The sequence below is a fragment of the Sturnus vulgaris genome, chromosome 25 (genome assembly GCF_052056855.1).
Source record: "Sturnus vulgaris isolate bStuVul1 chromosome 25, bStuVul1.hap1, whole genome shotgun sequence".
NCBI classification, from domain to species: Eukaryota; Metazoa; Chordata; class Aves; order Passeriformes; family Sturnidae; genus Sturnus; species Sturnus vulgaris.
In genome coordinates this window covers 7,688,743-7,702,715 of record NC_142267.1, presented here as the reverse complement: position 1 = coordinate 7,702,715, position 13,973 = coordinate 7,688,743, and the positions used below count along the sequence as shown (strand labels likewise).

General features: G+C 52.1%; 1 protein-coding gene across 1 annotated transcript; it reads right to left on the bottom strand.

Annotated features, from left to right (window-relative positions):
* Positions 1-723: 723 nt before the first annotated feature.
* SLC2A1 (solute carrier family 2 member 1) lies at positions 724-13,676 on the bottom strand. Its single transcript, XM_014888451.2, has 10 exons — positions 13,582-13,676; positions 8,830-8,922; positions 5,410-5,570; positions 5,034-5,274; positions 4,526-4,688; positions 4,260-4,447; positions 4,064-4,168; positions 3,860-3,961; positions 3,428-3,631; positions 724-2,382 (listed from the first exon to the last, which is right to left on the bottom strand). Exons 1-10 carry the CDS (start codon positions 13,597-13,599, stop codon positions 2,185-2,187), a joined length of 1,473 nt encoding a protein of 490 aa, XP_014743937.1. The 5' UTR covers positions 13,600-13,676; the 3' UTR covers positions 724-2,184.
* Between the last annotated feature and the right edge of the window lie 297 nt (positions 13,677-13,973).

Below are 13,973 nucleotides of genomic sequence, written 5' to 3'. Positions count from 1 at the left end.
GGATTTGGAACTCCGTCGTGGCTGTAATCCTTCCAGTGCTCCCAGGCTGAGCCTGCGGAGCCGTGTGGCTGCTCTGGATGTTCAACAAAACAAACCCAGCCTGGAAATGAAGGTTGTGCAGGGCTGAGCATCTCCCGGAGCCAGGAACAAAACAACAGAGTGAGGAGAGGAGCCCTGGACACAGAAAGAACATTCTGGGGAGCTCTTAAAGACACTACCAGAGCGATTTCCTACAATAGCCTCGCCCAGTGTGTGCCCTGAAGGGCAAAGAGCTGCTCCAATAAATAGAAAAAAGCCTGAAGTGACCAAGATCAGCATTTCTTTGCCTGAAAGTGTTCAGGCTTGCAGTTCTTGGCACCTTCTCAGCTGAAGGAGGAAAAAACCAAATCCATGGAGCAGCAGCAACCTCCTCCCTCCATTACCTTGCTCAGGTGCTCATGGCACGATCAAGGCTCTGTCCCGGGCAAGGGGAGCAGGCTTGGGATCCACAGGGCAGGACAGCTCCAGCCAGATCCCCTCCATGATCCCAGCCCAGGCTGCTCCAGGCAATTAAAATCTGGTTGTACACCCAGAGCAGGTATTTTGCAACCAGGTGAGTCGTTCCCGTGGTGGAAAAGCTTTGCAGGGACACGTACTCCCAGACCCCCCCCCCCCCCCCCCCCCCCCCCCCGGCAGGGCAGGCAAAGTCCAGCTCCAACAAATAAAGGCACAGGACACTGGGGCTGGGTGGCTGCTCACATTCTCCTTTATTGTTCACACCACACACCTTCCCCTTGGCACTTCACTGCAAGGATTTGCTTAAAAAAACCACACACGCACCCCCAGAGCTTGGTGTGGCTGTGCCACAACCAGCTGAGAACAGGCATTTTTAAAGAGATTTATTTTATTCCCCCCCACTTTATTTTCTTTCAAGTGTTATCACTTCCAAACCAAACAAATAAATTTTTTAAAAGATACTATTAAAAATAAAAATTTAAAAAACCCCCCCACAAACCGAAAAAAACAACCTTCCCTGTGGCTTTGGGAATGTGCCAGGAGCTCCCACACCAGCTGCACTCAGGGAAATGCGTTTTTTTTTGTGTATTTTCAGTTTTGTTTGAAAAGGACAGTATTTCTCATGTGTATTTTTTTAATATACTACAGCCTGAAATTCAGTGCAATAGATACAACTACAGTGCAGAACTATACAAAAGTCATCCTATTTTCTTAGTTGCTATAGAAACTATAACCTTTTTCTGTACCTTTTGTATGCATTATACAGTGTGAATATACTCCGAGAATATTTACAGTACTTGGCTTGTCAAATCAGAACTTCTATAACTTAAATGTCTACTATTAACAACCATTGAACAAAAATATATATAATATAAATATCTTCCAGTCTATACACAGAGCAGGAAACGGCTGTATCCATGCGGTGCTGGATTTTGGTGAGTCCCGGGATGGGGGTGGTGATGGAGGGGGATGTTGTCGTGTGCGGCTGCCACTGGCGCTTCACTGTCGGGCAAATATTGCCGAGATTAATCCCAAAATTCAACAAGAAGACATCTCCCCTCTCCCATTTTCCCCTCCCATCTGGAATTCAGGCAAAAGGAGAGGAGCCTACGACAACGGATTGACCTTTCCAACCGATCCATCTGGACGGCTCCGTCCTCCACGCTGCCCCGGGCGGGAGGTCCCCGTCCACGAACCCACCACGGGGCTTGAAATCAAGGAAACTTTAAAAAATGACTCCTTTTCTTGGTAGTTTTTCTTTAAAAAAATATTAGATTTAGTCAATTTATGTGATTTCTTTCCTCTATGATTAGAACGTTAAAAAATAAGGTTTCCAGCTTTTTAAAAACTTCCTCTACATGATTTTCCATTAAATAACTATCGCGTCGTTAATAAACAACAGGGAATTGCCCTCCTGCTGGTGGGGGCTGCGTGGCTGGGTTTTAAAACACCTATTGGCTTTGAAATCCTGGACGCGAAACCAGCTAAAAAAGAAAATAAAATAAAATTCGTTCCTAGCAGAAAAAAAAAAATAAAACAGGTCAGTCTGTCCCCAGTAAACCACTGGGGGAGGCTGGAGAAGGGGCGTCAGTGCTGGACCCCCACCCCACTCCCTCCTGTCTGGGGTCTGTACAAAGTGTTTTAAAAAGTCCCCCTAGATTTGGGGGGCGGTGGCGCCGGGGGTCCAGGTTACACCTGCGAGTCAGCGCCCAGGCTGTGGAACTCGTCCGGGGTCTTGTCGCTCTGGCCGCCCCCGCTCTGCCGGAAGCCCGAGGCAATCTCGTCAAAGGTCCGGCCTTTGGTCTCCGGCACCTTGAAGTAGGTGAAGATGAAGAAGAGCACGAGCAGCACCGTGAAGATGATGAAGACGTAGGAGCCGCAGAGTTGCTGGGATTGAAGGGAAAGGGGAAGGTGAGCATATGGATGGAAGTCAAAGAATCATGGAGCTGTTGTGGTTGGAAAAGCCCACCAAGATCGAGTCCAACCACCAACCCAGCACAGCCAGGTCCACCCCTAACTCATGCCCCCAAGTGCCATATCCACATGTTTTTGAGCATTTCCAGGAATGGCGACTCCACCACCTCCCTGACCACTCTTTCCATGAAGAAATTTTCTCAATATCCAATCTAAACCTCAGCTTGGGGCTGTGTCCTCTCATCCTGTCCTTTGTTTCTTGGGAGCAGAGCCCAAGCCCCCTGGCTGTCCCCTCCTGTCAAGGAGTTGTGCAGAGCCAGAAGGTTGCCCCTGAGCTTCCTTTTCTCCAGGCTGAGCCCCTTTCCCAGCTCCCTCAGCTGCTCCTGGTGCTCCAGCCCCTTCCCAGCTCCGTTCCTATCTCTGGACACAGAGTAATAGGCCATGGCTAAAGGACCAGCTGGTACCACCCTGCCCACACCTTGCCATGGCTATCCAAGACCCAGGTCCTCCTTTCAAGGAACATCTTGAGTTCCATAAGGAACACTAAGTCAAGTTCCTGCTCCAGCCCCAAGTCCTTCTTCCCAAGGGATCTTAACCCAACCAAACCGCTTTAGCCCAGGTTTCAGGGCTCAAGGATGTGGCCCTGGAATTCAACACTGGGATCCAGCAGCAGGATTTGGCACCAAGATCTGACACCAAATTCCAGCAACGAGATCCAGCATGAGGAACCAGGAACCCACAACCAGACCTGGGCTTTGGATTTGGCAGCAGGATCCAGCAATAGGATCTGGCACTGGAGTCTGGCACAGGGATCCAGCATCAGGATCCAGCTGGACACTGTTTCCATCCCTGATCCAGAACTGGGATCTGGATCCACCCTGAACCAGTACAGTCTGAGAGGTTGGGACTGAGACTCCCCCAAATTGCTGGGATCCCCTGGGACTCACACCCAGATTCCTGGGAATCCTGTCCCCCCAGTCACATCCCCCCACTCCTCCAGTATTCCAGCCATGATTACCGCAATGTACTGGAAGCCCATTCCCACGATGAAGTTGGAGGTCCAGTTGGAGAGCCCAGCCACGGCAAAAGCAGCAGGACGGGGGCCTTGGCTGAACAGCTCCGCCACGATGAACCACGGGATGGGGCCTGGGCCAATCTCAAAGAAGGCCACAAACCCAAAGATGGCCACAATGCTGAGGTAGGACATCCAGGGCATTTGGTCCTAGGCCAAGGGAGAGGGAGAAGGTCAGTGCCATGAAGGGGACATAGCACATGGACACCTAAGCTGGTGCTAGCAGAAGACATGAGCTGGAAACTGGAATTCTGGGAACTTGGGAGAGATGTGACAATAAGAACTGAGTTCTCAGCCATCACCTCAAGGAAAAATAAGTCCTTCTCCTCTTCAACCATCCCTCCTCAACCTCCTCCTCCCAGCCTCCCCAGTACTTACCAGCAGCGTGAGGGCGATGGTCATGAGAATAGCACATCCAGCCATCCCCGCCAGCCCAATGAGGTGCAGGGTCCTGCGCCCAGCTCGCTCCACCACGAACAGCTGTGGGATGGACATGATCCGTCACCACCTCCCCAGCCTGCAGGAAAGGCCCCTTCTGCCACCCTCCCTAGAGGGACACTGGGGGGGGGGACCAGAACTCACTGAGACCACTGTGAAGGCTGTGTTCACCACGCCAGAGCCAATGGTGGCGTAGACAGGCTGCTCCACCCCAGACTTCTCGAAGATGCTGGTGGAGTAGTAGAAGACCTACAAAGGGCAGGGAGGTGCCACAAATCAGGTCCTGGAGCTCTGGGTGAACTAAGCTGACCCGTGGCATTCAGACCCCACCCAGACTCACCGCATTGATCCCTGAGAGCTGCTGGGAGAGCTGCAGGACAATGGCAATGAGGATGGGCTGGCGGTACATGGGCGAGCGGAACAGCTCCATGATGGTGACCTTCTTCTCCCTCATCATCTGCCGGCTCTCCTCCTTCATCTCCTGCAGGTCGCTGCTCACATCCGTCGTGCCTCGCAGCTTCTTGAGGACTGAGAGGGAGAGGTGGGGTCAGGAGATGTCAAGGACCCTGCAGAGTGCCAAGATGGGCCTGCAGAGGAATCACTCACCACTCTTGGCTTTGTTTTCCTCGTTGCGGTTGATGAGCAGGAACCGGGGGCTCTCGGGGGCAAAGGGCAGGATGATGCACTGCAGCAGGGCAGGAACGAAGATGAAGCCCAGCAGCAGCGGCCAGAGAGAGTCATTTCCCATGATCAAGTCCAAACCAAACACCTGAGGAGGAGGAGGAAGAGCGGGACTGAGCCACCCATCCCAGCTGGAAAAGTCCTGGTTGGACACAACTCCGCAACTCATGGTGTGCTCCAAGCTGGAACAGCCATTGGACGGACTCCTGTGCTGCTTCCAGGTGGCCAACAGATGTTAATATCCTGATGCTGCCCATCTCAAACCTTCAGATTCCACAGCATCCCTGCTCCTGCTGAGCTCCAGCTTCACCCCTCCCACCCCAGCTCCACCTGAAAGGTTGTGCAGATCCATAGCACCTCGTTACTGCAGGCCCTGATGAGTGTCAGAATCGAAAAAAGGGGAAACCCCTCCAAAATATTCTCCAGTGCTCACCTGTGCAATGAGGATGCCCAGGACGATGCCAAGCTGGTGGAAGGTCCCCAAGGCCCCCCGCAGGGCAGTAGGGGACACCTCACCCACATACATGGGCACAAAACCTGTGGTGAGGCCAGAGTAGAGGCCGATGATGAAGCGGCCGAGGATGAGCATCTCAAAGGAGAAAGCCATCTTGGAGAAGCCCATGAGGACAGCTGACACAAAGGCAAGGATGTTGGACATCAGCATGGAATTGCGTCTGCAGAGGGATGGAGGAGAGAGGTGAGGAACACCAGGAGAGCCCCAAGATCAGCCCTTGGCAGTCCTGGAACGCCGGGGTGGGGTGACGCAGCACAGCCTCCCCACTGAGGGATCCACCAGGCTCAGAGCTCACCTTCCAAAGCGATTGACAAAGAGCCCCACAGAGAAGGAGCCGATCATGCCCCCAACAGAGAAGATGGCAACAGAGAGGGACCAGAGCGTGGTAAGGGTGGCAGGGCTGATGGGCTCCTCGTATCGGTACAGCCACGTGCGGTTGTAGAAATCCTCAATCACCTGGAAAACAAGGAGAGAAACCAAACCACACATCAAACCTGCCCCCGCTTCAGCCGTGCCACCGGAGGGACAAGTCCCTGCGGCCACCACAGCTCACAAGACAATGCGTCACTGTCACCAGAGCCGCCGGCTGAGGCTCGGCTCCAGCCCAAGGGAGGGAACCTGCTGGGATAGGTGGGGGAAATGCAGCCAGACGGGTTCTGGGCTCACCCTGCCCAGAGAGGGAGAGATGGCACTGCCAAAACTCGCTGGGCAGGCACGGGGAGGTCATGCTACTCCCCAGGGCAGGGCAGGAGCCAGAGATGCACCGGCCTCACAGAGGAAGGGGAGGGACACAGGGCAGTTCCCATCCTCTTGGATACTCCTGGAGTTGGATTTCCAGGTTTCTTCCCCCCAAGAATTCCATAGCACACAATCTCTGCCATGGTTCTGCAGGACCATGATGCCAACATGCAACACAGGCCTTGGTTTGAAACACTAAGACCAGCCTGGTTTGTGAATATTAGCTGCTTTTATATAAATTTTGTTTCTTTATTATACACAAAATGTATACGCTTATATACAAAATACATTTATATACTTTTTGTATTCTTTTGATGTATTTTTAAAACCAGCCCATCGCTGGTAGCTTCACCAAGTTCCTGTCACTGGCCATGGCTGGGAAATGGTCTAAATGACCCTCTAACGTTTCCTTCCAACCCAAACCCTTCATAACACCATGATTTAAGGGTCACCCATCCCCAAACCACCACAGCAAAGGGCTCCATAACACCCCACCAAGCCCAGCTGGAAGGAGCAGGAATTCCAGAGATGTCCTGCTTTGCTGGGCCTCAGGTGGCTCCAAGATTTGGCTGTTCTGAAGGGCTTCACTCCCAATTCACTATTTACACCACTGTGCTTCACTTTCCACTTTTCCCATTAATACAAGCCCAAACAGGAACTCTGGCAGAGACAGCAGAAGAAATACATATTGGGCTGGGTACAAGTCCCAATAGTATCATTATTTTTCCAAGTTGTTCCTCTTCCAAAGCATTTAAACCATTAGAATTTCTATATTTAAGTGATTTTGTTCCATCCTGCTTCACCAAGGTTTGGATGCTTTTCCATCTTCTCCCAGTATTCCCAAAATAAATAATTGATTGGATTATTGGAGAAGTCTCAGCCAGCTCAGGCTCTGAGTAGGCCCGGGGGTATTTTCAAATACCCCTTCCTGCCCCTTCCTCCTGAAAAAAAAGGGATGTTTTGAAGAACCCAATGTGTTTTTGGGAGAGGAGGAGGTGAAATATGGGTTCAAAGGGAGAAGGGTGAAGAAAAAAAAAACCTGTTTTCCCCAAGACTGGGGCTTTCCCCCCTTTTCACCCAAGTGTTGTGATGCATCCCCACCCAGCTCCACTAATCCCAGTACCAGTTCATCCCAAACCTGTGCCCTGATGCATCTCAATGCATCCCCATCCCAACTCTGCCTCTCTGTGCATCCTCATCCTGACCCTTCACTCCAGTTTATCCCAGTGCACCCCCATCCTGCACCTCAATGTGTCCTGGGGTATTCCTGTCCCAGTCCTGCACCTCCATGCATTACCATCCTGCATCCCAACTCTGTGCCCTAGTTTATCCTAATGCACCCCCATTCCAAGTCCAATGTATTTTACTCCTGCACAGTAATCTATCCCTATCCCAATACCACACTTTATGTGTCCCCATCCTTAAAGCTGGGATGACCCCCTGTGTCCAGCACATCCTGCTGCCCAGGACAACCCTCATCCCACCTCCCCTTGTCCTCCCACACAGAGCATCTCAAATCCTTCCCCTCAACACTGGTGACTTGGCCTGCACCATGACTTCTCCTGGCCTGAGCCCAAGGGATTAATCCCCAGAAACATGAGGAAAACTGTGGCAACACCCATCATGAGGGTCTGGATTTGCTGGGTGCTGCAGGGACTGGAGCTCAGTCCCACGGGAAGCTCGCAGTTGGTCCCTGACCATGTCACCCAGAGCAGCCAGCTGGGAGACAATGGAGAAAAATCCTTCAGTCCAGGGAAACAAAGCTCCTCCTGGGATACGGCTCTGACCAGGGTGGTGATCATAGCATTCCTTCTTCTCACAGTGCCAGAGCTCAGGAAAACGTGGGCAGGTACCAGGGAGCAGTTCCTCAGTGCAATCTCAGGGATTTCACAGCTCACACGGCTCAGACACTGCTCCATTGCTCGTCTCCCAGGCAGAGTGCTCAGGGCCATCCAAGAACGGACATCCCCAATGCTGGACCAGTGCACGTGAAGGCAAGGAGGCACGGGGATAGTTCAGGAGCCTTCAGCAGCACCCTGCAGGTTCTGGGTGGGAGCCACAGCCTCCAGCCACAGGAATTGAATCCTGGGATTCAATACTAGTTAATGCAACACCTTGAAAGAATTCTCAGAGTTTTTCCTCTTCCCATACTGATGGGGCCTGGGGAGTTTTTCCACAGGGTCTTCTATCCCACGGGGCAACATTCCAGAGGCACTCACTGGGATGGGATTAAACTCTGGCAGTTGGATCCTACCCCCGTGGGTTGAATTCTTTGGGGTGGTGACACTCGGGGACAGCTTCACTCTCACCAGAGCCCCACTGTCCCTCCACACATCATCCCAGCACAGGAACCGTGCCCAGGGAACATCGCAAGCACCACATAGGAATTCTGAGATAATTTTCCAAGTGTTTAACACCTCAAACATCACCAGATCTGGGAAAACTCATGTTTTCTGTGGACCACGGGTATCTACCAGCAGCTGGAGGGTCCTGGCAGTACATGAGGAGAGGAACCAACACCTCCTGCTCTCCATCCCCCTTACAGCACTTCCCAGCCAATGCTCTCTCCTCCTGGGACATTGTGCCAGGATGCAAAACTCAGAAACAGAGCTCTTGGTCAGAGCAGCCACTTGGAATGACACAAACCTTAATTAATCCCCAGACCTTCACTACGAGCCGAGGTTAAAAGTTCCACCGGCCACACCCAGAGAGGAGCATCTTGCAGGCACTGCTGGGATTTTTTCCAACAAAAACGCCAAGCAAGGAGGAAACAAATTCTCCCGGGAATGCTGGAGCTAAACAGCTCCCTCTTAAATCCCATTACAACCCTAAGCTGCCTAGCGGGATGTACTATTTTAGCCAGGCTGGCAGCAGAGGCTGGTTTGTTTTCGGACACGGGGGCGGGGGACTGCTGGGTGGTAGAATTTTGCGACAGAGGGGCTGGAATTTCCCTGCGGATGGTACTGGGAGCACTCACCTTCTGCGGGGCGTTGATGACGCCGGTGTTGTATCCGAACTGGAGGGAGCCCAGCACCGCTCCTCCCACAGCCAGCATCAGGCGAGCCGTCATCTGCCGGAAAACAGGGAAAAGGGCTTAAATCTGGGATCTCCGCAGCCCTGTCTCCCGCACCGGAGCGATAGCAGGGCGCTGCACGGGATGCTGGGAAGGCGGCGAGTACAAATATTCAGAATAAAAGAGAAAACTCACTATTTTTGGCGCTAAGGGGGAAAAAGAGTCACAAAAACTGTCATTTTGGGGGTTAAAAAACCCCATGGTTTGGGGGATTCCCGGGATTTCGGCCCCGGGGTGGGCCGGAGGTGTTCTCGGGGCTCCAAGGGTCCCCTCGGAGGCTCCGTGTGACCATCGGGCTCCGGGCCAGCGCCGGCCGCTCCCAGGGCACGGCGGAGCCTCCGTGCGCTCCCGGCCGAAGATGCTCCGGGAAGCCGCCGCTAACAACGCTTTTCCATCGGAGTCTAATTAAAGAGTCGCTGAACAAAATCCTGGTTAGTTGGCAAAGCCTTCCCGGGCCTCCTCTTCCTCCTGCCTGAGCCGGAGCAACAATCAGAGCCTTGTTCGGGAGCGGGGTCAGGGCAGGGCAGCGCTTGGGCCACCTTCGTTAGCGGCCCAATTATCCCAGGCAGGAGATTTTCCCGGCACTAGAACCAGGATCCGACATTCCCCCTTAATCAGCTTTGGGATGAGCCACGTGAAATTTATAAACCCCTTAATTTGAGGTGGTGGAGGGGGTTCCTCCCTAAGTACCAACATGTCACCCTAAGGATGCTCCCAGAGTGTCTTGGATTAATATTCCCAAGGGATTGATGCTTCAGATCCCATCTAAATGAGATGGGGTGATTCCAACTCCCCCCTCCCCCCCAAAAAATAGGGTATTTTTTATATTTAAGAACCATTCCCCTCTTTCTTTTAATAAATAATGGAATTAATGCTGTTCCCTGACCCTGCCACTCTGGCCACCGCCTCCCTTCACGTGAAAGTTCCCAGGGAAAAAGCAGAGGGAATGAAGCCAGGCCCGTTAATGAAGCTCATTAATTAGGCCTGGCCCCAACAGAACTAATCAGGGAGGTTTTGGCACTTGGATTTGGTTGGTGCTTCAGAGTAAATCCACGCCAAGGAGAAAATCTCCTCCCTGTTTGGGAGGGCATGCAAGAGCTGGTAAATTGGTGGTGTCCCAAAAAAAACCCAACAAAAACAAACAAACAAACAAACAAAAAACCAACAGAAAAAGCCCCCAAAACCCCACAATTCGAACTGTGACCCTCCCCCAAAAACCTAAGATGGGAATGCTGAGAGCACCTGCTGCTTGGGGAAATATTATTTAAAAATGAGGGATTTTGGGGGGTTGAGTGGGTTTGGGGGGAAATTGGGAGGTTTAGGGGATGGGGTGATTTTCCTTTGCTTTTGGGAGATGACCCTAATTTGTTTGGGTCCCGATTTTGCCTTTTCCCGGCTAAAGGGCACCCTGGGAGCTGCCAGGCGCTCCCCTAGGTAGGGCAAGCACAGGTGAGTCATGGCTCCAGGGATGGGGATGCGGCAGCAGAATGAACTTTGCTCCAGGAAGGTGAGAGGTAACAACACCTTGATGCACTCACAGCAGCCACTACCCCCCAAAAAAAATTTAAATTAATTTTTCCATTTTAACATTTCGAAAAAGGGAACTTTTCATAGCAACAACAACAAAAAAATTTGTATTCCCGGAGAAAAAAAAAACCCTAGTATTTTGATTAAATTACAGCAGTTTGAAGATATGAAAGGGTAAAACTGGCACGAAAACTGCTTTTTGGAGGCTTGTCCTGAGTAAGGTCAGGGTGAGTCAGCTCCTCCCACTCCCTTCCTAGTTCCAAACTCGCTGCCCGGCTCTGATCCGGGAGCCTTTCGGCTCGAACTTCACCATTAAAGGCAACTTTGAGGGGAAAAAAAATAATTAAATAAAAGGAAAAGTCCATTTTTAAGGGCAGCTTTGCCCAGGCAGCTCCTGCCAAACCCCACGTGGGTTTTTTAACTCCTTGCAGAAAAAAGCATCTTTATCAGGAATTTTGGGACGAATTCTCTCTTATTTTCATAAAATAAACTTATTTAAGCCCAGCTAGACCCCAAACTCCTGGTTTCATCCCTAATAATTCCTCTATGTTATAGGAAAGACAAATTGTAAAAAAAATTGATAGCATTTGTTTTCTTTTTAGCTGCTTCCTGCTTCCTCCCCAGCTCCAACACGGAAGCCAGGACGCTCTGAGGAGGATCCAGGGGGGCGACAGGGGCCCCCAAACCCACTGCCTTCGGCTTGACAACTCTATTTTTAACCCTTTTTTTTTTTAATCCTCCAGCCTGGAAGGACTTTGGGATACAGCCCACCTCATGGATCAAGGGAATGAATAATCCCTTTAAAAGCAAAATTATAATCTTAAAATATTAATATAGAAATATTGAAAGAGTGGCCCAGCAGGGAATTCCGACTTTTTTCACTCCAGCATGGAGAATATTGGGATGCTGCTGCCTCCTAGAAAGAAAGGTCTTCGTAATTCCTTCTAAATAATATTTAAAAATGTGTTCTGGAAGGGAATTTCAACTTTTTTTACTCCAGTGCAGGAAGATTTGGGCAATTTTGGGACGCTCATTATTTCACGGATCAAGTGAATTAAAAATTTATCTAAAAGCAAATTAGCAATAACACAAAAAACCGAAAGTCCCAGGAGAACATCCCATTTTTTTACTCCAGTGTGGAGGATTTTGGGATGATGTCTGCCCCATGGAGCACAAAAGAAAAATAATAATTCCTTAAAAACCCAAATCATAGTTAAAAAAGGGTGTCCCAGGAGGGAATTTTGGGAAAATCCACATGACAAAAACACCACTAAAATGATCCATGAGGATTTAAGGAGTGGTCCCATCTGAGGACAGAAGAGGGGATGTGGGCAGTTGGTGCAGCCCCTTGCACACTCATTTGCACATTCCCGGGGGCGACAGCACACGGATAACACGGCTGCAGACACCTCCCAACTTGGGAAAAGCTCACACCCCCACGGAAAGCCAGGAAAAAGCCACTCCAAACCCACAGGAGGGGACTTAAAGTCAGAGAATTTGGGGGTCACACCGGTACGGTGGGGACCGGGAGGGATTTGGGCTGTGGGAGAACACCGGGGGGGATGGGGAGAAGCATCGGAGTGGCGGAATTTGATTTTGTATGTATTTTTCTTCCCTACTTAAAGGTCATCCAGGGACGTCAACACAATCTCAGTGAGTTTTGCAACTGCGACCAGCATGGGAGACGTTTTTGCACGGAATGAGCTGGAAAAAACACACGGAATGTGCAACCCTCCCCCCCCCCCCCCCCCCCCCCCCCCCCATCCTGGGTTAATAATATTAATTATTAAATATTAAGGGGGTTGGGGAGGGGAGTTTGTCCCCCATCTCCCAACCACCAGCTGCTTCTGTGAAAAATCCCCTTTTTTCCCATGTAAAACACACTCTGGATGGAAGTGTCACCCATCAGTGCTTGGCAAATCATCGCTGCAATTAATTACCTTTACAAAAATTAATTATTTCTAACCCAAATTCATCCAAGGCGGGAGGTTGCGGAGCTGGAAATACAGCGGGAACGCGACTCCGGCTCCATTCGGGCAGCCGGGAGTTAAATGCGTCGGATTTCTTGGGTATGAGACCAAATTTGCGTTTAATTCCTGCCCCCATCACCGCGCTGCCGGCCGGCACGTTCCCGGCTCCCACCCCCAATCCCACCACTCATCCTGGAAAACAAGCGCGGCGGCCGAGACGGCTCGCTATGAAATCATTATAAAATAGAAGATATATAGATAGCTAGATATAGATCCTTACATTTAAGAAGATTGTGTATTTCATGCTCCAAAGGGGGAGGGGAGGAGGAAGATACAGTTGATTTCCAGGGGGATAAATACCAAGAGGGATCATTCCTGTCACATCTTTAATTAGGATAAAATCACGATTTTGGGGATTAATCACACTTCGTGCCGCAACGCAGTCAATTTCCTAACACATCTCCCCCGACACCCTCCCCCTCCCAAAACAACAACCCAGTTGGATTTATTCCAACCTTTCCCAGATGGGAATATTTGGGGGGTCGGGAATATTTTGGTGGTTGGGATGAAGCAAATGGGATTGATGTCAGTGACCTGCTGGAATTAACCACACGGATCGTTTTGGGCTTTTACCCCACACATTAATTATAAATTAATTAATTTGGGATGGGGAGGGTGTTGGGGGATCCCAGCCGCTGCCGAGCGGCCGGGAGAGCTCAGAGCATTTAATAACTCACTGTTTGGGATAAATTAATGGGAATTGGGTCAGGACCTCCAGACCAAATGTGCCCGGCCGAATCCCAGCTCTGAGGGGATCCGCGGGGTCACCCCAACCTCGCTCCCCCAAAAGCCACCTCGGCCTTTGCTGGCCTCTCAGGCCACCTCCTCCCCACATTCCCGAAACAGGGTCAAAAGGGACAGCATCGAGTCGGTCCATGGCGGTTACGCATTTCGGGGGGAACGGGGAGCCCAGAAGCGGCTGCCGGGCGTGCTGCGACGCGCTGAGCCGGCACCGGCCGCTCTCTGGAGAGCGCTCCACTGGCGCTAAGGGTACAAAATAAAGCAAAAAGGCGCTCGCAGGCGGCGGCGGCAGCAGCAGCAGCAGCCGCGCGTGTGCGGCTCAGAGTTGTGTAACGCAGGGCCGGGGACGCGGACTCACCTTGCTGCCGGTGTCCATGGCGGGGCCGGGGCCGGGGCCGTGCGGGGCCGTGCGGGGCCGGGGTGCTGCGCGGGGCGCGGAGCGGAGCGGGGCGGAGGCGCGGCCGCCGCCGGGGCATTGGCGCTGCTTAAGAGCGCGGGCGGGGGCGGCGCGAGGCGGCGGCGCCAATTGGGCGGCGCGGGGCGGGGGCGGGGCCGGGCCGGGGCGCGGGGCCGGGAATGGGGGGCGTGGGAGGGGGGCGCGCGGGGGGCGGTGGCGCGTGCGGGGCTGCACGTGGGCGGCGGGGGAGGGGACGGGACGGGAACGGGGCCATGTGTGAGGAGGAGAGAGAGTGAGTGTGAGTTTGTGTGTGAGTGTGTGAGAGAGTGAGTGTGTGTCTCTGTGCGTCACTG